This window comes from Gobio gobio (assembly GCF_949357685.1).
Source record: "Gobio gobio genome assembly, chromosome: 10".
NCBI classification, from domain to species: Eukaryota; Metazoa; Chordata; class Actinopteri; order Cypriniformes; family Gobionidae; genus Gobio; species Gobio gobio.
In genome coordinates, this window is record NC_137116.1 from 39,387,165 (window position 1) to 39,412,706 (window position 25,542).

At 37.8% G+C, this 25,542-nt stretch overlaps 1 protein-coding gene across 2 annotated transcripts in view; it reads left to right on the forward strand.

Annotated features, from left to right (window-relative positions):
- The window catches only part of kazna (kazrin, periplakin interacting protein a), a 65,731-nt gene that overhangs the window by 31,777 nt on the left and 8,412 nt on the right, over positions 1-25,542 (forward strand). For both annotated transcript variants that reach the window (XM_079827976.1, XM_079827977.1), the window contains exons 3-11: positions 14,513-14,704; positions 18,268-18,404; positions 18,533-18,703; positions 18,898-18,981; positions 20,755-20,929; positions 21,060-21,244; positions 22,667-22,790; positions 24,780-24,985; positions 25,147-25,265. In XM_079827976.1, the coding sequence (XP_079684102.1) occupies positions 14,513-14,704; positions 18,268-18,404; positions 18,533-18,703; positions 18,898-18,981; positions 20,755-20,929; positions 21,060-21,244; positions 22,667-22,790; positions 24,780-24,985; positions 25,147-25,265 (1,393 nt within the window). The remainder of the gene's footprint in view (positions 1-14,512; positions 14,705-18,267; positions 18,405-18,532; positions 18,704-18,897; positions 18,982-20,754; positions 20,930-21,059; positions 21,245-22,666; positions 22,791-24,779; positions 24,986-25,146; positions 25,266-25,542) is intronic.

Below are 25,542 nucleotides of genomic sequence, written 5' to 3' on the forward strand. Positions count from 1 at the left end.
CGTGATCTTCGACCTCTAGGGGTTAAAGAGACAAAGCCAATCAGTGTGGAGCTTATGATTTTGAAAAAAGCTTTGTCTCATACGCACATACACTGCCATTTAAGTTTTGGGCTCGGTAAGGAAGTCTCTTATGATTTGATCAAAAATAAAAAAATAAAATTTCAATTGTGATATTTAAATTTAAAGCTGCAGCCCGTAACTTTTTTTGGTTAAAAATTATCTAAAATAAAAATTTGAACAATCACATAACCAGTCATTGTTCAAAACCATCTCCTTACCTTAGCCCGATTCACAACAGTAAGCTTGTAATAATGTATTATAATTTGAGCTTTCCGCAGGAAATTCGGGCATGCCGCCGTTCGTCTTTGTGTCATTACGTCACGTCTTTATACATAAAGAAGGAGTCACGGGTAGGCTAGATCGCATGTGAGGAGTGCGTATTTTTACATTACAGTGGAAAGCACATGACATGACCCAGATTGAACCTTTTTCCCATGAGCCAACAGCCCTTGAGCATCCTGAGCATGTCCACAGCCCAGTGCGCCACAGCTCTGATGCCTTGCTATTGTGGGGTTTCAGCTTTACAGCACCTAAAATCAACTAAAAATGTGTGGTTAGTTACTTTATGTCATTCAAATGACCTTTACCTATTTAAATGATAGTTCTTGGTAGGGCTGGGCAATAAACAATATCATATTATCTGAGATCTGGATAAAACTGGGTAAAAAAAAATGACCCCGTTCATGTTTCTTAATATTGCTCTTATTATTCTTAATGCAACGTGTTTCCTTCTGGTTCAAATATGCAAAAGATGCTGGAAAACTGAAGAATATGCTTCCAAGTAATGGCATTACGTGTATATAAACTTTTGAATGGGGTAATTTTTATAAATTATTATTTTTTGTCTTGTGGACTGTATGTAATCATGTTTTATGTAAAATATCTTATTCAGGACAGTACTAAATAAAAAAAAAGCATTTTGTTTGATCCCTCTTATTTTGTTAAAATTATTCACATTTTCACAGATTCTGCAATGGGTGTGAAAACTTTTGAGCACAACTGTAAATTAATATTGTGATTTTAAATATCAATATCGTATGATATGGAAAAAAATATTGTGATAATGTTTTTGCCCATATCGCCCAGGCCTAGTTCTTGGCCAGAATAAGATGCAACAATATGGACCAGACGTCATGTCAGTGGTCCAGTATGGCTATGCGAGACTGCACACATTCACTCTCTACCGAACATGTCAGAAAAGGGAGAGAGATGGAGTGGTAGAGAGACACTACCATATTATCTTACAGTGTTTTCTTGGTCCTGACTGCAGACTGACTCTTAGAGCCTCAACTGATTGAGGTTCTCTCTCTGATCACTGGCTTTGATGAATCAAAGGTTATCAATTATGAATCAGTTGATTCTTCATCTCCACAGAGGAAATGACTGCGGCTGCAGTTCTTAAACACACCTCTCCTCTTTTATCACTCGTTATCATGTCTTCAACTTATGTTGGCTTTTGCGAGTTTGTTTATTATACTTCATAAGTGTAAATGGTGCTGTTTCTGTGACTCAAAGACTAGCATAATCAGCTGTCAGAAAGTGATACCAGCCTGCAGTTGTTTTGCACAGCAGTTAGTCATACTTTACCTTCTTATGTGTAAGTGTGATTGTATTTTTGTATGTGCGTTAAGCGTACGTGTGTGAACTCTGTTGACATGTGTAATGTTTGTGTTGACAAACCATCCTGAGGGTTCTGTAAAATGTATCTCACTGTTGAAAAGCAACACCGCTATATTCAGGCACATTAGTTTTGGTTTGTAAGTACCTGAGTGACTCTGTGTGCACATGTGACCTATAGTGAGCTTGACAGCCTTTTGGGGCATGCTTGCTAGACTGCTCAACGCATACTGCATTATGCTGCCAACACCAAGGTCATTGGTTTGATTCCAAAGGGAGATACAAACTGATACAAAAAAATCACTTTGGAGGGAAAAACGTCTGCCAAAAAAATAAATAAAAAAAAACCTCTCATAACTGACAGGCTACTACAAATCTGTCTGCCTTGTTTTTGGGGTATAAGAGACATCTGTACACTACTGTTCAAAAGTTTGGAAAGAACGAAATTAAAACTTTTATTCAGCAAGGAGGCATTCAATTTTATCAGAAGTGACAGTAAAGACATATAACGTTAATTTTGGATTAAAGACTGGATTAAATATGATGAAAATTCACTGCCATCAAATGTATACATTTTATTTTAAAATATTTAAAAATGGGAAAACTATTATTTTAAATTGTAACATTAGTTCACATTATTACAGTTTTGATAACTTTTGATAATTATCTCATGTAAGAGAAATGGTTTTTACCTAAATATTTAGGTTAAACTATATTTTGATGACATAATGTTCATTATAATAAAAAAAAAAAATTATCTGAAATGGAGATGTCATGACTAGTTTTGAATCTCGCCACAGCCTTGATGAAATGTTTTTTTTTTTACTTTGAGAAGACTAATTTAACTGGATGGTTCACCAAAAAAGGAAAATTACCCCATGATTTTTTCTTTTTTCAGACGAATACAAGTTATATTAAAAAATGTCTTGGCTCGTCCAAGCTTTATAATTGCAGTAAATGGCAGTCCAAAATTTGAAGCCCCAAAAAGTGTATCCATCCATTATAAAAGTAATCCACACGGCTCCAGGGGGTTAATAAATGCCTTCTGAAGCAAATTGATGGGTTTTTGTAAGAAAAATATCCATATTTAACACATTATAAAGTAAAATATCTAGCTTCCACCTTCCATATTCAACTTATGAATAAAGCATATGTAACGGAGGCCAGCTAGTAGTCGCTGTGCGAGTAAACCTCACTCCTCTGATCTCAAGAGTCGCTTTAGTGACTGACGCTAGAGGTTGCAACCTTTAGCCTCCTTGTTAGAGCGTCCGACTCTCATGCTGGCGGACATGAGTTCGAGTCCCACTTGGAGTGGGTCGGTTCAAACAGGCGGGGTTACATTGGTTCCGTGACCCGGATGGGGGTGAGGTTTAGGGGGGTGAGTGTAACGGAGGTCAGCTAGTAGTCGCTGTGCGAGTAAACCTCTGATCTCAAGAGACGCTCTAGCAACTGACGTCCGACTCTCATGCTGGCGGACCTGAGTTTGCAACCGCTTAGAGTGGGTGGTTCGAACATGCGGGGTTACACATAACTGCTGCGACAATGACATCAGACGTAGCGTAAGCGTTCTGATTTGCGAGAGGTGTTACACTTTCTTCGTAAGTTGAATTCGGAAGGCAGTCCGCTGGAACCTCGATATTTTACTTTATAACATGTTAAATACGAATATTTTCCTTACAAAAACCCATCGATTTGCTTCAGAAGGCCTTTATAACCCCCCGGAGCCGTGTTGATTGCTTTTATAATGGATGGATGCACTTCTCTGGCTATCACCAGACCAAGCTCAATTTAAGATTGAACATTGGTCTGGGGAGTCTGCTATGTACTTTCTACTGCACAAGAGGCGTGATAAACGAGCATAATTCAAAAGACTCCGCAATTGGATAGTCCTTCAACCAATCAGACCACCAGAGACATGATCAACGGGCAACGACCCATCACTTCTCTATCCATCATCGTGTTAAACCCGCCAATACCGCACCAGGTGGATAAGCCAGTCTGTCATTGGTTTCCGCAAAAGTGTAACAGAAGCAGTAGAAATGAATGTACAGGTTTCCAGACTGAGCTGCAGGGCGAAATCAAATCGCCGGCAAATCAGGCTGGGTTTACCCAGTCTATGAATGCACTTTTTTTAGGCTTCAAATTTTGGACTGCCATTACAATGCTTGGATTAGCCAGGACATTGTATTTGTCTGAAAGAAGAATGTCATATACACCTAGGATGGCTTGAGCATTTATGTTCATTTTTGGGTGAACTAACCCTTTAATATTATTTTGAATTTAAAACATTCGACTGCTGGAGAGAAATATTTGACAAATTTTTTTTTTTATTTCAGCATCAGTTTTTATTGTAAATTTCTCACAAAGTGAAACAATTGTAAATCTTTCTCTTAGACAGGAATTGATCTTTGCATGAGCATGTGCTGTGCAAGTGTCATCTTTCAATTCAGTGTTACTTGGATCAAAACTGATTGACAAAAACAAGTGAATGGAGATAGATGCCAACACCAGGGGTTTCCTGTAATTTATTCTGAGAACAGTATGTTAGTTGTTGATTGTTAACTTGTGTGTGTGTGTCTGTGTGTGTGTGTCTGTGTGTGTGTGTGGTTGGTTTCCTCTTACCGGAATCTGGCAAGTGAGAGTGCTCTCAGTGTGTGTGTATGGATGTGTTTGAAAAGAGAGTCATTACCTGCTTGAAATTCTGCACCTTGACCTTAGATCCTTCTTTTCCTTTAGCACGACGTGTGTGTGTGTGTGTGTGTGTTGAACATTGGTGTCAGTTGTAGCTCCTCCTTTTTTAAGCAGAGAAAGAGAGGGAGGGCTAAAAACAGTTCATATCTGTAAAGTTAAACCAGTGGGAGTTGCTCCTGGCAGGTGAAGAGGGAGTTTGAGCTTTTTGAATTTGGCTTGCTGTTGGATTCCATTCAGTAGATGATAGTTGAAGTTCTTTTAGTCCCCATCATTTGATTTGGTGGCGATGCCAGCAAGGAATGAGAGGTGAATGCGGGTGAGTAAGCGAGTGATCGCTTGCCTCAGGCTGAAGAGAAACAGAGAGCAGCAAAAGTTTCTTTGTAGTTGCATGACTGGTTTCACTGGGAGAGGGTTTTTGTGTGTGTTCATATGATGTATTGGCTGATTTGATTTCAAGTGGTTTTCAAGTTTGTTTTTGTAAATGCAATGAGGCATCAAAATGGCTCATCAGGCATGTTTATATTCAAATAGACACACAGTCATGCACACAGGCACGCTATGTGGACACGTATACACACACACACACTCACACAAAATTGTGTGCACAATAATAATCATAGAACATTTTACCAAAAATTGGCATATTTAAAATATTAGAATATTACACGTATAATTGTATATAACTATTTATATTATACACTAATATTAATATGTATAATTTGCTTTATTTAATGCTATCAATACTAAATATCTGGTAACACTTTATTTTAATGTGTCCTTGTTACACCTAACATGTATTTACTATATTAATAACTATAAATTAGGAATAATTACAGGCATAATTAACCCTAAACCAAACCCTAATCCTACTCAAACCCTATAGTAAGTACATGTAGTTAATTACACTATTACTCAGTACTTAAATGTATAAATACACTGTAACAGGGACACATTAAAATAAAGTGTATCCAAATATCTATTTTTTTATTATGTGGAGGCGTCACGCCGTAAGACTAAGTAAATGAACAGTACTCCCACATAAACATTACTTAATTAAGGGTAGGAGGAAAGCATGAAAATGTCTTATTTATTTCCTGAAATGATTTTTGTGAGTCACTCTGCAGGAATCTTTTTTTCTTGTCTTGATAAATGATGAAAATATTAGACCAAATGTTATTTACATGTATACATGTATATTTTTACATGTCATCGTAGTTCTGTGTAAAGGTGGGGTAAGTGTTATTTCAAAAGTGCTTTATAAAAGTGTCTTGGGCCGAGGACCAAAACAAACGTGTAGCCAATCAGCAGTAAGGGCCGTGTCTATGAATTATGGTGCGAATTAAGTGAGCATTCAGTGCACGTCATTATTCAAAATACACGACACAGGACGGACATTAGCCGAGCGACAACAAAGAGAGAGATGGCAGATAAAAAAACACGTGGAAAATGTCTATGGAACAAAAGAAGGCTTATGATCAGGCAAGAAGTATCAGCTCTCCAGCGCTGGAGAGAACTCAAGGAGCGCTAAGGCCTGCAATCGGACGCCGAGGTTGCTTTATTTCTTCTCGATAGTAACATTGGTTTTGTTTTGTTTTGTTTCACAGAACTAATATATGCTAGCTTTTGCTTGAATATGCTTGTGTGTCATGTTCACTTGTTTGTCCATTTGCAATCGTATCGTCGTTCACTTCAGCGATGATAAAGACCCATTCATTTCCACACTGTATAAGCCTGTAGCGTCTAAACCTCCTTGCTGTCTGTTTTAACCGTCAGCTCCCAAAGTGTGTCCGAAAAGTAAGATAATAAACTTCCTCTTTTCGTGATCGATATAACCCTCTAATCTGTTCACATTTGTAATCTGTTCGTTAGTTGGTCTGTCGTGCTTGTGCTATCGAGTTGTTCATGAGAACTGTGTTTTTGTGTTTTTGGGATGTAAGGGATGACTTTTTCATTGAACATTGGACCTGTATAGGCCTGTCGCAATAATCAATATATCGCCCATTATGTTAAATGATAATGAATGTCGCCAACATTTTACTCGATTGTGCTGTCATCTTGTATGTCTTCCGTGACGGAGGCGAAAGTGATTCTCGGGCAGTTCCTTCATACACAGAGCGGTTATCGACAGGTGGAAAAAATATAGATAACTACTGACAGTTTGGAAGAATAAGCCCAAATGGACTCGATTTCAAAGCCGCAATCCCCTGTTCCGTTGCACATATAAATGTCAATGCAGAATGACGAGTGTTAAAGCCGTTTCACAAGGGAATTTTTATTTTATTTTTTATTTAGGATAATATATTTTTTACCCTTAATTTCCATGATCTAAAGAATTAAAAGGTTGTCATTTGAAAGTGTGTAGGTCTACTTGCATTATTATGCTGTTATATTAGGATTATATATTCAGCGGCATAAAATTGTCTTAAAATGACAGTAATATCGTTTATCGCAATTATTTCTGGGACGATATATCGCGAAACAAAAAGTAGTTATTGTGACAGGCTTAGACCTGTATTACCATAGTGACACATTGCTTTCACTTATTGATGACATCATACCCTCGGCTGGGTGTAGGGTGACCACCCGTCCCGCTTTGCGTTGTACCGCACAGCATTTTCACCCCTTGTCCCGCACGTCACATATTGAGAAAATGTCCCGCATTTTCATCAGTCTGTTGGTTTTTAATTATCATATTAAGAAAACATGCATGCGTTATTTTGCCTTTTTAAGAAAGCATTTCATTTATTCTTTTTGCGGCATCGTTTTTCACCTAGACATATTTAACAGCGCTTCGTCAGACATAACATCCCGCCTTTCACAAATAGCCTACAACAACAGCCGTTTTTAAAATCCTATCCAATGGTTGAAAAGAAAGGAGTAAACACGGTCACTAGTAGGTTGTGACGGCTGTCAATCAAAATGTGGAGCGGATTCGTTCCATGTATAAAACGAATGGATAATTCGGTAAATTGGTTATATTCTTAATATATAATATAATATATAAGGATAATATATAATATTTCATGTTGCTTTATATTTTATTTGTTCATTATTGGACTTGGTCAGATCTGATGCCTGCTGCCTTTGGGCTCAGTGATGTTGAATTTAAATGACATGTAAAATGTTACATTGTGATGTAATGGTGTTTTCTGGAAGGGACTAAAGAACAAAGCATTTTTATCATCTGAAAGGCAGAATACATATGTTTTTATTAAGTTAGATAGACATTGTGTAACAGTTTCAGGTTATGTTTTAGTGTCGGTAACATGTCCCACATTGTCCCACACAAACTTTGTAATTGTCCCACATTTGGTTTGTTTGATGGTGGTCACCCTAGCTGGGTGGCACAGCAGATTCCACCATAGTCATTGCTTGCGTCGCATACGTATGTGTGGGGCGGAGCTATCAAAATAGGGGCGAGACCCTTTTGGGGTAAGGGCGTGTTTGTTTTGGTGATTTGAAATATCAACATCGGTTACAGTGATGCCAGTAACGCGTTACTTAGTAACGCGTTACTCTAATTTTACTACTTTTTCCAGTAACGAGTAATCTAACGCGTTACTATTTCCAAACCAGTTATCAGATTAAAGTAATTTATCCAAGTCACTGTAAGTTACTATTTTTTGTCATTTTCCTTAGTAAAAATATATATTTTTGCTTTCTTGTTTAGTCTCAGCAGGGGTTTTCCTGCATAGAGAATTACGAGGCGGTCGCCTCCGTCTGTCGACAAAACTCAAGACAGGCAGTCACTTGCTCAGATTAGGCATGTCGAGATAATTGAATAATCATCAGAAATATATATTGTCACATTATCCTTCAGCAATCATTATTAGTATATTATGATTTGCTAGTAGCCTACAAAGCCATCTAAAGCCATTCCATAGCTGAATGTCTTTCCTCCGCTGTAGCTGTCATTCTCCGTTCAGCAAAACTGCGCGTCGCGTTCGGTTACAGTCAGCAGCTGCACGGTAAAGCTCACTCCAATATGATATATTACCGTTATAATACTTGATATGTTGATAAAATAATTTATCTTCCTGAAGTTTATCTAGCGGTTTCTGAAAGATGTTGTGCTCGCTACCCAGGTGACAACACAAGGACTATTAATTAGCATCACACGCACAATAACCGGAATTTAAAACTGTGAAGAAAAAAATAATCAGTGAATGTTTGGACCGATATAGGCTACATAGTAGACTAGGATTTGTGGGCTCAACACTCATCTTCTCTTTATGCCGTTTAAAACGTCTCTGTTTTGAAGCGTTTCATATATTTTCATAGTTTTGTGCACTTAAAGATTACCGTATTAAAAAATATATTGTTCTTACGTATCGATCATATATTTGTTGCCCCTTTACAGAGCTGCACATTACGTTTACAATAAAATATAAATCTTGTAATTTTATATTATTTGTGTAGGCCCACATAATTATTTACATTCATATATAAATATAAATTAAAAATTAAATATAAATAGTTTTTCATAAATGTATTTAATAAGAACACAAAGTAATTTGTACCTTTTCATTAACATGTTTAGATTTTATAAAATTAGTCAAAAGATTTTTTTTGGAGATACAATTTCAGGAGATACATTGTTGACGTTACTGTTAAAAATGCACTTTCCAATAAAGTGTTGGCAAAAACGGTTGTCATTTTTATGTTGAGGCTACAGAGGTGTTGTCGGCAACTGATGTAACTAATAAAGTAACTTGTAATCTAACTTAGTTACTTTTAAAATCAAGTAATCTGTAAAGTAACTTAGTTACTTTTAAAATCAAGTAATCTGTAAAGTAACTAAGTTACTTTTTCAAAGTATCTGTGGCAACACTGATCGGTTACCAGAAAGCACTTACCCCACCTTTAAAGGGATAGTTCACCCAAAAATTAAAATTACCCCATGATTTACTCACCCTCGAGGTGTATAGCCCAAAAAAAGTGTATCCATCCATTATAAAAGTAATCCACACGGCTCCGGGGGATTAATAAAGGCCTTCTGAAGCAAATCGATGAGTTTTTGTAAGAAAAATATCCATATTTAAAGATGCAGTGTGTAGTTTTTATGAGGATCTATTGACAGAAATGCAATATAATATACATAACTGTTTTCAATGTAGTATAAAGACCTTACATAATGAACTGTTATGTTTTTATTACCTTAGAATGAGCCATTTCTATCTACATACACCACGGGTCCCCTTTACATTGAAATCGCCATTTTGCTCCGTCATTCTACTGTAGCCCTAAACGGACAAACTTCTCAACAGAGCGCTAGTCGTTCTCTCCGACGACGACATTTTTGTACTGTTTTGTACTCGAAAGGAAGGGGTGAGCATTGAGTGATTGCAGTTCACAACCTCACCACTAAAATTCACACACTGCACCTTTAACACGCACTTTTTTGGGGGGCTTAAAATTTTGAGCTGCCATTCACTGCCATTATAATGCTTGGATTAGCCAGGACATATTTTAATATAACTCCGATTGTATTTGTCTGAAAGAAGAATGTCATATACACCTAGGCTTGAGGTTGAGTAAATTATGGTATAATTTTCATTTTTGGGTGAACTATCCCTTTAATGTAAAATTCAATTTTAAAAGCTGACAAAACATGCAGTGATGCAATGTCGTCGAGCTGTTTGCATCAAAATAGCCCACCATCAGAAGATGGATAACACAGAGCATGGTGGCACTGTGGGAGTTGTATTTATCACACTGGACAGGCCTGGCATCACTTCATCCCACTGTACATAAACTGAAGCATGGGCTTTCTGGGACAGAAACACACACACACACACACACACACACACACACACACACACACACACACACACACACACACACACACACACACACACACACACACACACACACACACACACACACACACACACACACACACACACACACACACACACACACACACACACACATCACATCACAAGCCAGCGGTCTCTTTCCTGAAGTCCAAACTTCATGTGTATAATGCAAATGTTCATCTTATCAAATGTGACAATCACTGTTATTTTTTGAAATGCTGTTTATGGTTGCTGTGAGATTAGAGTACTGTGCCCGATCACCTTTATTTAATTAATTATTTAATTATTTTATTTTGAATGTTTTGCCTTTACCACTCTGTTTTATATTAATTAAAAACCTAAAGATCAGTCCTCTTCTAGTCATCTCCCTAAGGCTCACAGACTCATTTTGTGGTTGACTGCACTAATAGAATTAATCAAACTTTAGAGCGTGGCTATCAGATCTCTGCCCTTTTCTGTAGTGTCCTCAAAGGCCAAGACACTCAAGACTCTTTAAATTGTATGAAAAGCCCACACATTCTCTCTTTTCTTTCTTTCTTTGTCACACTTAAAATGTATTAATGTCATGGTTAGCAAAACATGAAACCAAGTGGTATTTATTTAGAAGACAGAACTTAAGTGGAACTGACAGGAAAAAATTGCTCCGTAAAAATAAACTCATTTTGAATAAAGGTTTAGCATCCTTTCCAGATACCAATTGGTTTGATATTTTGTTATTTCATGCAATGAACGTTGTCTGCTTTTTCGGGGGCTACTTCCGTATGTTGCTCTGTCCAGCTTGTTTAAATTAGATCTGATATCCTGTTTTTAAAGGCCCAAAAATAGCCAGCACAAAGAGTCCAGGTAAAAACTCCCTCCATACACTTATGTAATACGTAACAATAAAAAAAAAATCTGTCTGGACAAGAAGCTACAGGCAAGTGCCAGTTGTAACCCTTCACTGAACTCAGCTAATCTAGAGTCGCATCTGCATTCTAGAGCCTCATTTCTGGATTAGTTGATGCCATGGTCTTACAGCTCTAATCCGTATAATACAGCCTGCCGGATCTGCAGTGCTGTCTCGTATCTGCTGTCTGAAAGTAAACTAAAGCAGATTCTAGAGATGCATTAGATGCCTGTGACAAGACTACAGCCTGTTCTGGCAAGGAGGAACACCAGATGTTCAGGATTCCTCACCTGTTTCATACCAGCCAACTGTGATGTGAATATTTATTAGATTGTTGAACTTTTAAAACTCACATGATCTCCTCACAGTGTTTAGAAAGGGTCGAGAGTGAATCAGACATCAAATGAAGCTCTCACGTGACTGAACTGAACTCTTCAGAATATGGCAGTAACTCAAACAAACTCATAAACGCGGCCAGACAGACACGGGTCAAAGCTCATTATGAATTCCACACACACACACACACACACACACACACACACACACACACACACACACACACACACACACACACACACACACACACACACACACACACACACACACACACACACACACACACACACACACACACACACACACACACACACACACACACACACAAACACAAACACAAACACACACACACACACACACACACACACACGTCACCTTACATTGCTACACACCTCACAGGCTGCTGTTGTACCTTTATGGTTTTATTCGCACACTACTGTGTCTGTACGCATGCGTATCTCTTTGTGTAAATCCAGAAGTGCTATTTATTCTGTATTACGGAATATTATATTCTGTATACGTATGTGCAGAATCGTGCATATTTAGCTAATGTGTGAGTGTAATTTCGTTTTGTATATGCATGATTACTGTCTTCGTTTTCACTGAAGCCTTCTAAACATTTTACTTGACATTCCAGATCACCCTTTACCTATACTCCGTTTCTATAGCTTCTCTCTGCAGAAATTACAGGAATGCTCTCATGTTTGTGTCCCAACACCTGCTGAGTTGATCTACTTGTTTCAGAACGCATGTAGGAGGAATATTTGCATATTGAGTATGAAGTTAAATGGATGGAATACTTAAGGGTTCTCTTTTTATATTTTAAAATATATAAGATAAAAAAAACTAGTTCCAGTCCTGGGTTATAATTGGCATTCCAATAAACCTCTTATATTGTGATTTATAGTTATGATTATTATGGGTCGCAGGCACTCCAAAATAAGTGAATGAATAAATAAAAAAAATATATATTTATTTATTAGTATATATTAGTATAATATATTTATTACCATTTATTATTAATACATTTATTAGGTTAAAAACTAAAATAGGCATTTTTTTAAATGTAAAAATGTATTTACTGTCATATTTAATGACAATTTAATGCATCCTTGCTGTATAAAAGCAAACTATTAATGAATTTACAAAAAATACTGACCCCTAACTTTGACTGATTGATTGATACTTCTTATAACAATAGCTGCATTTCCATTACCCTTCAAATTGCAAAAATTGAAATTGCGAATTGAAAACACCAATTTTGCAAAAACTCTCATATATCGCAAAAAAAAATGTACGCTCGCATGAGGTGGTTTTTCAGGCAATTCTAAAAGGAATATTTTGCAAAACTGCAATGGAAACGCAATTTTTCGCATTTACAGGTCACCTGGTGTATGTTAAAGTCAATCGTTCTTTAAAGATGGCGTAGTGTGTTTGGACAGAAGACGAGACCGAGTTCTTTATTAAACTAATAAAAGACAAATTACGAGAATACTGGATTCTGGACAACAAAGAAATGCCATAATTTATCAAGACCTCGAAGCAGATGGGAAACACCTCATATGTGGCCACTCCCAAGTATAAGGGGCTTTCCTTGCCATTAATATGTACTACCGGCACATCCGGGAACTTAAAGGGTTAGTTCACCCAAAAATGAAAATTCTGTCATTAATTATTTACCCTCATGTCGTTCGACACCCGTAAGACCTCCGTTCATCTTCGGAACACAAATGAAGATATTTTAGTTGAAATCCGATGTCACAGAAAGGCCTCCATTGGCACAATGCACTGTACACTCTCAAGACCCATAAAAGGTACTAAAGACGTCGTTACAAAGTCCATCTCACTACAGTGGTTCTACAATAACTTTATGGAGGCCTTTCTGAGCCATCAGATTTCAACTAAAATATCTTCATTTGTGTTCCGTAGATGAACGGTCTTACGGGTGTCGAATGACATGAGGGTAAGTAATTAATGACAGAATTTTCACTTTTGGGTGAACTAACCCTTTAACTGTCAATTTCGTCAAATAGACTTCCCATAGACTTCAATACAAAATTGCGGCACAAAACAACGCCCGTACACAGTTGGCAGGCGTGAATAACTTAAGAAATCACTAAGATTAAACATGTCAAGTAATTAAATGTCCAGCCAAGAGAGTGAAAGATACATCCACACACTTAATTTGGTCAATTTAAAAAACATGTCCCTTCATTCTCCCAGCGTCAAATTGGTGTAACAAGTGAATGATTTTACTTAGTTTTTGAAAGTAAACATCTTTAAATGTATATATTATGTCTTTATATTTAGAGTACTTAGTGCACTTTTCTCTGTCCAGCCATACAACTAGCCTGACTTAGCTTCCGATAGCATAATCCGTACTTCATGATTCAAAAGCTAAGTAAAAGCATTCACTGGCTTACCTGGTGACTCGATGATGTACGAGTAAATGTCCGGGTAAGACACCTCTGGCCACTGGGTGGGGTTGTTAAACCAATTTGACGCTGGGAGAATGAAGGGACATGTTTTTTAAATTGACCAAATTAAGTGTGTGGATGTATCTTTCACGCTCTATGGCAGGCAGGGTGGACATTTAATTACTTGACATGTTTAATCTTAGTGATGTCTTACGTTATTCATGCCTGCCAGCTGTGTACGGACGTTGTTTTGTGCCGCTATTTTGTATGGGAAGTCTAGTTTATTTTCCCCAAAATAGGGGAGGTGACACAATTGACAGTTAAGTTCCCGGATGTGCCGGTAGTCTGTATGCTTGGATAAAACCTTTTACAGTCTAAACACCTATGTCTCCTTTGATTAAAAATAGTGGCTAATGCAGTGGCATCCATTGCCATGACTTATCGCAAGAGGAAAACAATTTTTTTTAGCCCCATTACATCGGTTAATGGAAACGGCGTCATTTCGCAATAGTTTTTTTATCGACATTTAGAAAATATCGGAAAACGTTTAGCAAATTCTCTAATGGAAATCCGGCTACTGATAGTAAATAATTGAATAATAAAAACCTTTAACTGTTTAGCAGAGTAAATGAGGAAACCATGACCATGTTTAATTATTCGCTCTCTCTTTGTCCCTTTCTCTGTAGTGCTGTTGCATGAGGAGGTGGTGCGTCTGCAAGAGGAGGTGTCAGTGCTGAAGCAGGTCAGGGAGATGTTGAATCGCGAGCTGGAGGAGACAGGTGGAGGCTGCTCCGTGGAGCTGCTGTCTGTCTCACAGCTCAGAGTGCAGCTAACACAGAAAGAGCAGGAGCTGGACAGAGCAAAGGAGGCATTACAAGGTAGGAAATGAATACCATGAGCCTGACCTTCACCCCCAGCTCTCAGCCTACCCTAGACCTGTCATTTTGAAATAAACAATAGACATAAAAGCACAAACCCCTTGCTTAGTTCTATATGCCAACTTGCTCAGTGAAAACAAAGACTATTTATAAATATTACAGAGAGAATATGAGTGCTTGATTGCTTAATTTAATTTATGAGTGATTTATAATGAGTTATGCATTAATTTTGGCACATTTTTAACATGTAATTTACAAGAATTGACTTGTGGAAAGGCATTAGACATGTTATATTTAGGGCTATCAATTTAACGTGTTAATTGAATGAATTAGTTATGGAAAAATAACGTGTTAAAATAAATTAACGCCCCCAGACCCATGTAGATAGTCTTACATTTCATATAGTTGATTGGTGATGAACATGAGGCAGGGCAACATCTGTGTGGTGTAGCCTATAGAATGGAGTCTTTCCTTATTTTGTCCTGCTGCTTTCACAGCACTGACCACAAAACTGGCATAATATTAAGGTATCGAGGGATTCTACTCTCCTTGGTCTGACTTTGTCTTGAAATCTACTTTTTCCAATGACCCTCAAATCCTAGTGTGACAGTCATGCAGGAATATGTTCTGGTGTTTCACACGCTAGATCAGGGGGAGTTAAACAGCAATCCTAAACATGAATTGCACCTAAACAGCTTTGCATTGTGGGTGCTGTCTTCTGTGCTCATCCGAGCAGTAACTGACTTTATGTGTGTGTGTATATATATATATATATACAGTATATGTGTGGCCAAAAATATCTGCAGTATTCTGCGAAGGCTTATTGAAATCCATAATGAAAATCATCATGACCATTGTACATTTCTGCTTTAGGAATCCACGTCAGCAAGATATCGAGGGATAAAGAAAACTCATATAACTAATAATGTGATTTGTGTGTGAGTTTAATGAAACGCATACCGTTTGGGAGAAAATTGAAGAGCTCTCCTTACAGGATCTACTGATCTGAATGTACACTGCTATTCACAATCTCTCTCCACCTCCTACCAGGTGTGTGTGTGTGTGTGTGTGTGTGTGTGTGTGTGTGTGTGTGTGTGTGTGTGTGTGTGTGTGTGTGTGTGTGTGTGTGTGTGTGTGTGTACTAGTGTGTAAAAGGTTTTTTTTGTGTGCCGTTTGGCTCCTGTATAATGAGTCTTTAAGTGGTGGGTGAATGGACTCAATGTCCTTGGAAAAGACGAGCTACAATTTGCAAGTCAGAGCAGAGACTACAAACAACCTAAAACAGTCAATTACTGCCTCTGTTATCACACAATATTAACCACAGCCAGCTGGAGAGAGAGACACCCTGGAAGAGGAAAGCGAGGGAGTGAGAAAGAGAGAGAGAGATTGGAGTGTGAAAATGGACATCTTGGACATCAAGAGAATAATAGTAATGTATAAATGGGAACGGTTACATGCAAATGAAACCGTATTATGTATTTAAATTGATTGAGACCACAATCCAAATAGCACATGAAAAATTATTTCAGTATAATATACTGACAGGTGAATAGATTTTATCAACATTGAGTTTCTCCGTTATAAAAGGAAGATGAGTACATCTTTTTCTTATGTATAGCTCAGAGATCCTTCATGTGTTTTTTGGCCTCTCTGTGAGGTCTTCATGAATCTGATTTTTCATTCATACTGTTTAAATCAGAGCAGAAGGTTGATAATAGGCAAGGTTGTGAAGCACTTCTGATTTGTCAGGGCAAAACTAGCAGTGGAGCACAGAACCTTGAATTTTAAAAAACGATTTTAATTTATAACACACATTGCAAAGTTAATATGAGTATATTCACATTCAATAGAGAGAATAATTATTGTTTATATTGGTTTCTCTTTCTTTTTGGTTTGTGTTCTTTAATTATTGGTGATCCCATGGCCTCCCCGAAGGATTGCTATTGCTCATACTCAGGGTTAGGATTTATTTTAAACCCATAAATAAATATGTAAATATCCTTTCCTGTCATTCAGACCTGCAACACATTTAAAAAAAAGTTGGGACAGGAGCAGTTTAGGGCTAGTAATGAGGTAAAATGGTTAAATAATAATGTGATTTGAAACAGGTGATGTCAACAGGTGATTGTAATTATGATTTGGTACAAAAGCAGCATCCAAGAAAGGTCTAATCCTTTAGGAGCAAAGATGGGCCGAGGATCGCCAGTTTGCCAACAAATACGTGAGAAAATTATTGAAATGTTTAAAAACAATGTTCCTCAAAGAAAGATAGGAAGAGATTTGGATATTTCACATTCAACAATGCATAACATAATTAAAAGATTCAAGGAATCTGGAGGAATTTCAGTGCGTAAAGGACAAGGGCGCAAGCCTAAGCTGAACAACCGTGATCTCCGATCCCTCAGGCGGCACTGCATTAAGAATCGTCATTCATCTATAAGCGATATCACCACATGGACTCAGGACTACTTTGGCAAACCTTTGTCAAGTACCACAATACGTAGTTACATCCACAAATGCCAGTTAAAACTGTACTGTGCCAAAAGGAAGCCCTATGTTAACAGTGTCCAGAAGCGCCGTCGACATCTCTGGGCTCGGAGGCATCTGGGATGGACCATCACACAGTGGAAACGTGTACTGTGGTCAGATGAATCAGTATTTGAGGTATTTTTTGGGAGGAATGGATGCCGTGTGCTCCGGACCAAAGAAGAAAAGGATCATCCAGACTGTTACCAGTAACAAGTCCAAAAGCCAGGGTCTGTCATGGTATGGGGTTGTGTCAGTGCCCTTGGCAAAGGTAACTTGCACTTCTGTGAAGGCACCATTAATGCTGAAAAGTACATAGAGATTTTGGAGCATAATATGCTGCCTTCAAGAAGACATCTTTTCCAGGGACGTCCATGCATATTTCAACAAGACAATGCAAAACCACATTCTGCACACATTACAAAGTCCTGGCTGCGGAGGAAGAGGGTACGGGTACTTGACTGGCCTGCCTGCAGTCCCAACCTGTCTCCAATAGAGAATGTGTGGCGCATTTTGAAGCGCAAAATGTGACAACGAAGACCCCGTACTATTTCCCACCTTAAGACTTGTTTGCAGGAAGAATGGGACAAAATTACACCTGAAACACTTCATCACTTGGTGTCTTCAGTCCCTAAACGTCTTTTAAGTGTTGTAAAAAGGAATGGCAACATTACAAAGTGGTAAATGCTTTACGGTCCCAACTTTTTTTGAAATGTGTTGCAGGTCTGAATGACAGGAAAGGATGCATATTTACAAATGACATGAAGTTGACCAGACAAAACATGAAATATTTTGTGTTCATATTGTCTGCAATGAAATACAAGTCGAAGTAAATTTAGAAATCACTTCTTTTTTTTTTTGCGTTTTCCATACTGTCCCAACTTTTTCTGATTTGGGGTTGTATTAACAATGTTGAAAACTGCTTAATTTAAAGTTGCTTAATTTTTGTGGAAACAGAAAGAGGTTTTCAAGAAGGGTCCATCTAAGGAACGTTTTATAAATCTATATCTGTTTCTCTATCTCTCTTTTTTCCCTAGCAATGAAGACAGACCGGAAGCGTTTGAGGTTGGAAAGGACTGATCTCGTGAATCAGATGCAGCAGCTCTACACAACACTGGAGAGCCGCGAGGAGCAGCTACGAGACTTCATACGCAACTATGAGCAACACCGAAAAGTATTTTTCTGGCATACTCTCATATCATATGCATTAATACCTGCACAGCAACTTTAAACATGCATAAATTCCCACGTATACACATGCACACACATCAGTATTCACGCACAAACTTGTTTGTGTTGTAGGAGAGTGAGGATGCAGTGAGAGTCTTAGCGAGGGAAAAGGATCTGTTAGAGCGGGAGAAGTGGGACCTACGCCGACAAACCAAAGAGGCCACAGAACATGCGAGTGCACTCCGCTCTGCACTGGACCTGAGAGAGAACAGGATCAAGGAGCTGGAAGCTGAACTAACCATGGTAAGATGCATATCATTTAGAAAAACAGGCTACAACACATTAGAATATCCTACTTGTCTGCTGAGTGGGTTCAGAGATATTTGAAATGTGTGTTTGTCTGGTTTACAGTGTCTTCAAACAACCTGTCAACTAGCTCAAAAACTTCAGTGTTGAGTGTATGGGTGCTTTTGTTTATGTGTGTGTTTCTTTAACAGATGAGTAACTTTATGGCTCAGAAACTAGAGAGTCGCGTGTTTGTTCGATCTCCAGAAAGACCAGCATCACCTAAAAACGTGTCGGTAAGATCAGCCAGGCCTGTCACTCAACCCCAAGTCTTCTTTTGATTGGTCTGCAGTGTTGACTCCCTCTTTGATATGCTCAATTTAGACAATGTTATTGGTTGCAAATGTATTTTGTTTTGAGAACAGAACCATTGTGTATATGGAATGGAAAAAGCATGTTCAGTTCTGTTCCCTGAATGGCAGTATAAATGTGTTTGTGTGTTCCTCTCTGCATGCTAGTTTATTAGAATGTTTAGAAACTTGGGAAGCATTCTAACATAATGATAATGGAGAACATGGCAATGGTGGTGTTATTTGGGCTTGCTGTTTGTCATGACTGTGGTGTGAAATTATTTTGAACTAGGCCCAACATGGAATCTGCAGGGGGGGTTTTACATTTAGCGCACCGATTGTGGGGACAATTGTGCAGAAATTTGCACAAATTATTTAAAAATGGTAAACATTTATTAAACAGAACTGAGAATTCACTTTTATTGGTGGCCTGTTTTTATAAGAAAACAGGGTTCCCACAGTCCCATGTAAACTAGCTACATATATTTAAATATTATATATGTATGTATGTATGTACTGTGCAAAAGTCTAGTATTTTCACCAAAGAAATCCAGTTATTTATATCTTTTGCTGTAGTTTGTCAGTAGGAAATATCAGTTTATATTTCCGACCATTTCTTTTGCCATTAATTGTAATACAGTGAGATTTTTATAGGCACAAGGAGTCTGGCAGCAGCCGGTTTGATCCACACAGAGATCTGATCTCACCATCATCGAGTCCATCTGGGATTACATGAAGAAACAGAAAAAGCTGAGACCGACTAAATCCAGAACAACTGTGGTAACGTCTCCAAGAAGCTTGAAGAAACCTTCCTGCAAAGCTACAGTACTGTGAAAAGTTTAAGGCACTTAAAGTGCTGTAAAGTGAGGATGCTTTCAAAAATAATGTCATTAAATAGATTTTATTTCAGTTAACTTCTGTTAATCAGGTAATCACAAACAGACTCGATGATGGTGAGATCAGATCTCTGTGTGGATCAAACCGGCTGCTGTCAGACTTCTTGTGCATGCAAAAATCTCACTGGATTATTACAATTAATGGCAAAAGGAATGTTTGTAAATGTAAACTGATATTTCCTACTGACACACTACAGCAAAAATATAAATAGCTGGCTTAACCTGAAAATACTAACTTGCCTAAGTACATTACACATTACAATATTTTACGTGGGACTGTGGGAAGCCTATTTTCTAAATATAAAAATCTTCATATTTCATATATATAAGTGTGTGTGTGTATATATATATATATATATATATATATATATATATATATATATATATATATATATATATATATATATATATATATATATATATATATATATATATATATATATATATATATATATATATATATATATATGAAACATGACCATTATTTTTATATTTATAAAATATTTTTTTTAAATTATAACTTGAAAATTCATGGATATTTATTGGTCAAACAAATGTAAAAGCAATGGGATTTAACACATGTGGGGGAATACGAGATGTAGAATTTTGATAGGAGTTCAAATTTAGACATATGTTGTACTTTCTGCAGAATTCTGTTTGGGCCAATTAATAACGTGACTTTAGCTTCAGACTGCCACTATGTTTGGAGCAGTTTTTCTGGGCAGTACTACGCATTAATTTTCACACATTTTACACTTGTTTACAACACTCTCTGGACAAGGAAGTGGACCTGATTGAATTAAATCTGTTTTTTGTGTTCCAGGCAAAACAGTCTTTGGCTACTCTCACTAAGGATGTTCCTAAGCGACATTCGCTGGCCATGCCCACGGAAACTGTCGTCAACGGCAACCAAGAGTGGGCGATGCATGCAGAGCTTCCTCTGACTGCGGCGATACGACAGAGTCAACAAAACCTTTACCACTCAATGGACAGACAGGGTACATACTGTACACATTACACATACAATAATGATTTTAACTCATTATACGATAATGTTTAATGAGTTAAAATTAGACTCCTAATTCTAAAACAAATTCACTGAATCAGTAATATGTTTGTGTCTGTTAGTAATGAAAGCATCACCATGCGTGTGCGATGCTGATGGCATCAGCATGATGTCATCAGCCGCAGCCAGGATCAGTCCGTGTCATTCAAAACAACCGTCTGTCGTCTCTGACGCCTCTGTGATGGAGGGAGAGAGATCCTCAACAGCATCGGATTCACCTCGACACAGAACACACTCCCTTTGCAATGTAAGAAACAAACACAGCATTCAACTCATTGTGAGACTCTTTGCATTACAAAAATACACAAATGTGTACGCTAGTCTGGCATGATACTGTCTACCTGATACCCAAATCTCAAAATACATTTACATGTACATTTATACATAGACTCTTTTATTTAGACCGACATACAAATGTGAAATAAATATATATAGCAATTCATCACAGAGCCAACAACATTCATAGTGAAAGTGACATGTGACGGACAAATATAGTAACCCATACTCGGAAATTGTCCTGTCCTCTGCATTTAACCCATTCAAGTCAGTGCACACACTGTAGTGAGTAGTGGACACACACACACACACACACACACACACACACACACACACACACACACACACACACACACACTGTAAACCGTGGACACACACACCTGGGGCCGTGGGCAGCCATTTTGCTGCGGGCCTGGGGAGCGATTGGGGGTTAGGTGCCTTGCTGACTCACTAACCATTAGGCCCCAAAAAAACGGTTCTCTGGCAGCGGCACATCAGTCGAGAACGCTGAGTGAGCCGCAGTGGATTATATATTTAATATAGTATACTAATTAAACAATATTCATAGGTTTATTGGATGGTTAGATTAGGAAACAAGCTAAAGCTGAGGTGAAATGCAACCTTTTTATTGTAAATGCCGTAGTTTACGTTTGCGAAGTGTTCTTTTAGAAGAGGTGCACAAAATATGTTTAAATATGGTGTTACCATAACTATTGTTGCATGCATTGTGCTAATATTATTTGCTCAGTCAGCATTTTAGTAAAAAATAACAATATAGCACTATATTATGATTATTATTTTAAATATGATAATAATACTAATAATAATTTATATTAATTCAATATTGCAATTAATGTATTATTGTTACTGTTATTAAAAATGCTTTGCGCAACATGCATGGTGCAATATTATTTGCTCAAACAAAACAAAAATTCTGCAAAAACAAAATAACTAAAACAATACAGGGACTATTTAATAATTATATATTAATCTATATAATTATTTTATTTTATTTATTTTAATTGTGATAATAATGATTGCTATTAATTCAATATTGTGATTTAATTTAAAATGATATTAATATTTTAATGGTACTATTTTTAAAATTGCAATCTATAATAATAATAAATAATAATAATAAAATCCATTGAAACGATGAAGAATTAAAACCACAGCAGAGTTCCCATCGAATTCTGTCCTTGCACATCTGAAATGATACATTTTGAGTAGTATTATGATACTTTAGGTGGTATTGTACTGTGAGATTAAGATATTGTGACAACCTTCGTGTGCATTGGGCTACAGCATGATACAGAATAGCTTCTCTGCTCATTTTTGATGTATCACCTTTACTTCTATTACTCATTATTTATTTCTTTGTCCCCGTCTCCAGTCTCTAGAGGATCTAGAAGAGCAGAGACGCAGAAAGAAGAAAGAGAGGATGGGTCTGGGCTCTCTCTCGCGGGTGTTCGGTCGAGGAAAGCAGAGAAAGTCCCTGGACCCCACTCTGTTTGATGGTACTAGCACACCCGACTACTACATTGAAGAGGATGCTGACTGGTGACGCTGCTGAGAGCCCCGCTACTTATTTCTGTGTGTGCGTGTGTGTGTGTGTGTGTGTGTGTCTCTATCGCTGCCATCTTTATGAGCATAAGCTGACTGTTCAATGATTCCAAACTGTGCCGCAGTAGAACCAAACCTCCCCAGAGTGTGTGTGTGTGTGTGTGTGTGCGTGTTCATTTTATACCCACTTTAGCATCTCACTGGAAACTTGAAGGACTGCTGAATGTGTAAATAATAGTCATTGTGCACTCAGTGCTTGTAAATGTTTCCAGATGCCTTTTATATCAGTTAACGCTCATTGTCTCAGCTGTTTTTAAACCTGTGTGTTAAACATATTGATGAAGCTCTCCTGTAGGAAGTCAGCAGGACCCTCAGTGTGTATGAAAACCCCCAAAAGGGATGTATGCCATTTCACACTGTGATCTAAAAGATATCTATTCATCTAACTGTAGCATATTATGATATTTGGATATTTGATGTAGTCATGTGACTTTAGTGAGCAGTAGCTCGTCCTGCCTTTCCCACAGGAGAATTTATAACCACCGTAACACACACTAACTCTGACAACTGCCTTCACAACAACACTAACCAGGAGGCAAAAATGTATTTGAGAACAGTGCGGAAATACAAAACCCATTGGTTATAAAATCTTGGGGTGGTTGTCATGGAAATTATTACTTTACCTTTAATAAAGCAGGGTATGACATAGAGCTCCACAGTAGTTTCCCATGCTGCTTTGCAAATGGGGACTGGATTACCTTTACTCAACAGGGCCTTTCACCATTAAACTTTGTAATTATAGTCTCTTTTTTATTTTTCTGAAATCAGTGCTAGCTATCATTCAGTGGCAGATTCTTACCATTGTGTACATTTCAATATTGCACTGATATGAAATGAAGAAATAAACACGTTTTTTTAGAGCATGTAGTGTGTTCTTCATCAGCTGGAGATGGAGAGACTGCTCTCGTTTTCCCTGCTGTGTTTGGCTCAGGCTGGTGCTGAATAGCATGGAACTCTAAATGGCATGGACTTGAAAATGGTAATAAGTTATATAACTACGTACAGACTATTTTGAAATAAAATCAAAAACACTGAACAGCGTGTGGTTGAGTTCTTTGCTCTTTGTAATTGTGTTTTGGCACTTCGCCTCCTTGAGCTTGTCTTTGGCTACCTCATCTGGTGGATCTCAAGAAGTAGAGTGTGTGTAATCATAATTAACGACTTACTAAATATCCTTAACCACATGGGGCATTTATCTGTGAGTGTGTGTGTGTGTGTGTGTATGCTTAATCCATTCGTCCTTTTTTATCTCACTTTGAAGTCTTAACAGGGGCTCTCAAAGTCTGAATTCTGTATTGTTTTTCTCTGCAGTGCCTCCTTAGCTTCTGGTGATGTGCAAGCTCCACAATCCTGATAATGAAGCACTATTAGAAAATGGGGAAAATACAGTTTAACATATGGATGGCTTGTGTACATAAGCTGAAAGCATTCATCTCTGGCAAAACCAGGCTAGACGAGCCGTTTGCATTTTCCCAAAACGTTTACTCTTTACAAGCACTTAGCAGTAGCCATCTGGTTTGTCAGTCATGAATTTATTACCTCTGGACCCAAACACTTAAGGTTGATTCTAAGCAAACACTGCCAGGATCTCACCCATGGACGCTTGGGTTGTTTGCGGTTTTAGAGGCGGTTTAGTGCTGCCTTCTACTGGAAAAGATATTGGTTCGCACACACAAGAGTGGCTGGTGTTCAAAAACGTTATTTAAATGGAATAAAAATGTGTGCTTCGTGACATTTATCTAAATTCGTATAGCTGAATCATTATATGTTGTATTTATGGTACCGTACGCGTAAACACATTTTGTCTTTACCTGAGAGGAATACACAAAGATGAATATGCTCGCACTTAAGCCCCGCCCCTCTGCCGTCATCCACCAATCTAGACTCCGACAGTTTATCAAGCCCCGCCCGCCTCAGTGTGAGCCTATCAGAATGCGAGGAGCAGCTGGATCGGCTTCAGCAGGTGGAACTCGCGCGGACGGCCCCCATGTCTCGTTGGCGTGCTGGAACCGTGCAGGCATGGCTGGAGGTGATCATGGCTATGCCGATGTACATAAGGGCCTGTACAGACAACGTCAAAAGTGGGAAGGTAGATGTGACCTTGTCAGTGTGATACATAAACACGTCAACATGAGTCTATAAAATTAAACACAGCTGATCATATCAGCTCTGAATACTTTAGGCTATTCAAAAAAGTAGCGTTTTTGCTGAATGTAAGAATTAAACATTAATCTCGGTGTGTTTTCTTAGGTCTTGTTATTTCTTACGGATGAGGACCTAGAATTTGTTGTGGGTATCAGTAATTCAATGCACCGCAGAAAACTCCGACTGGCAATTGAAGACTACAGGGATGCAGAATCAGGATATGGGTGAGAGACACCATTAGATTTAAAATATGATATCTTAGAAAGGACCCCTGCTGCTGCATATACTTATTGGTGTCAAGGTCACACTTAAAAATATCAAAAGATTATACTTTTCAATGACAAGACAAGGTTAGTTCAAATTATAAAATTGTTAAGGTCAAGTGGTAATGACGCAAAAAACGTAATGCTATTTATGTTATTAATAACAAACCTGTGTGAATGTTTGTTCTGCTGAACACAAAAGAAATGCTTTGAAGAATATGAGGAACAGTTGCTGGGC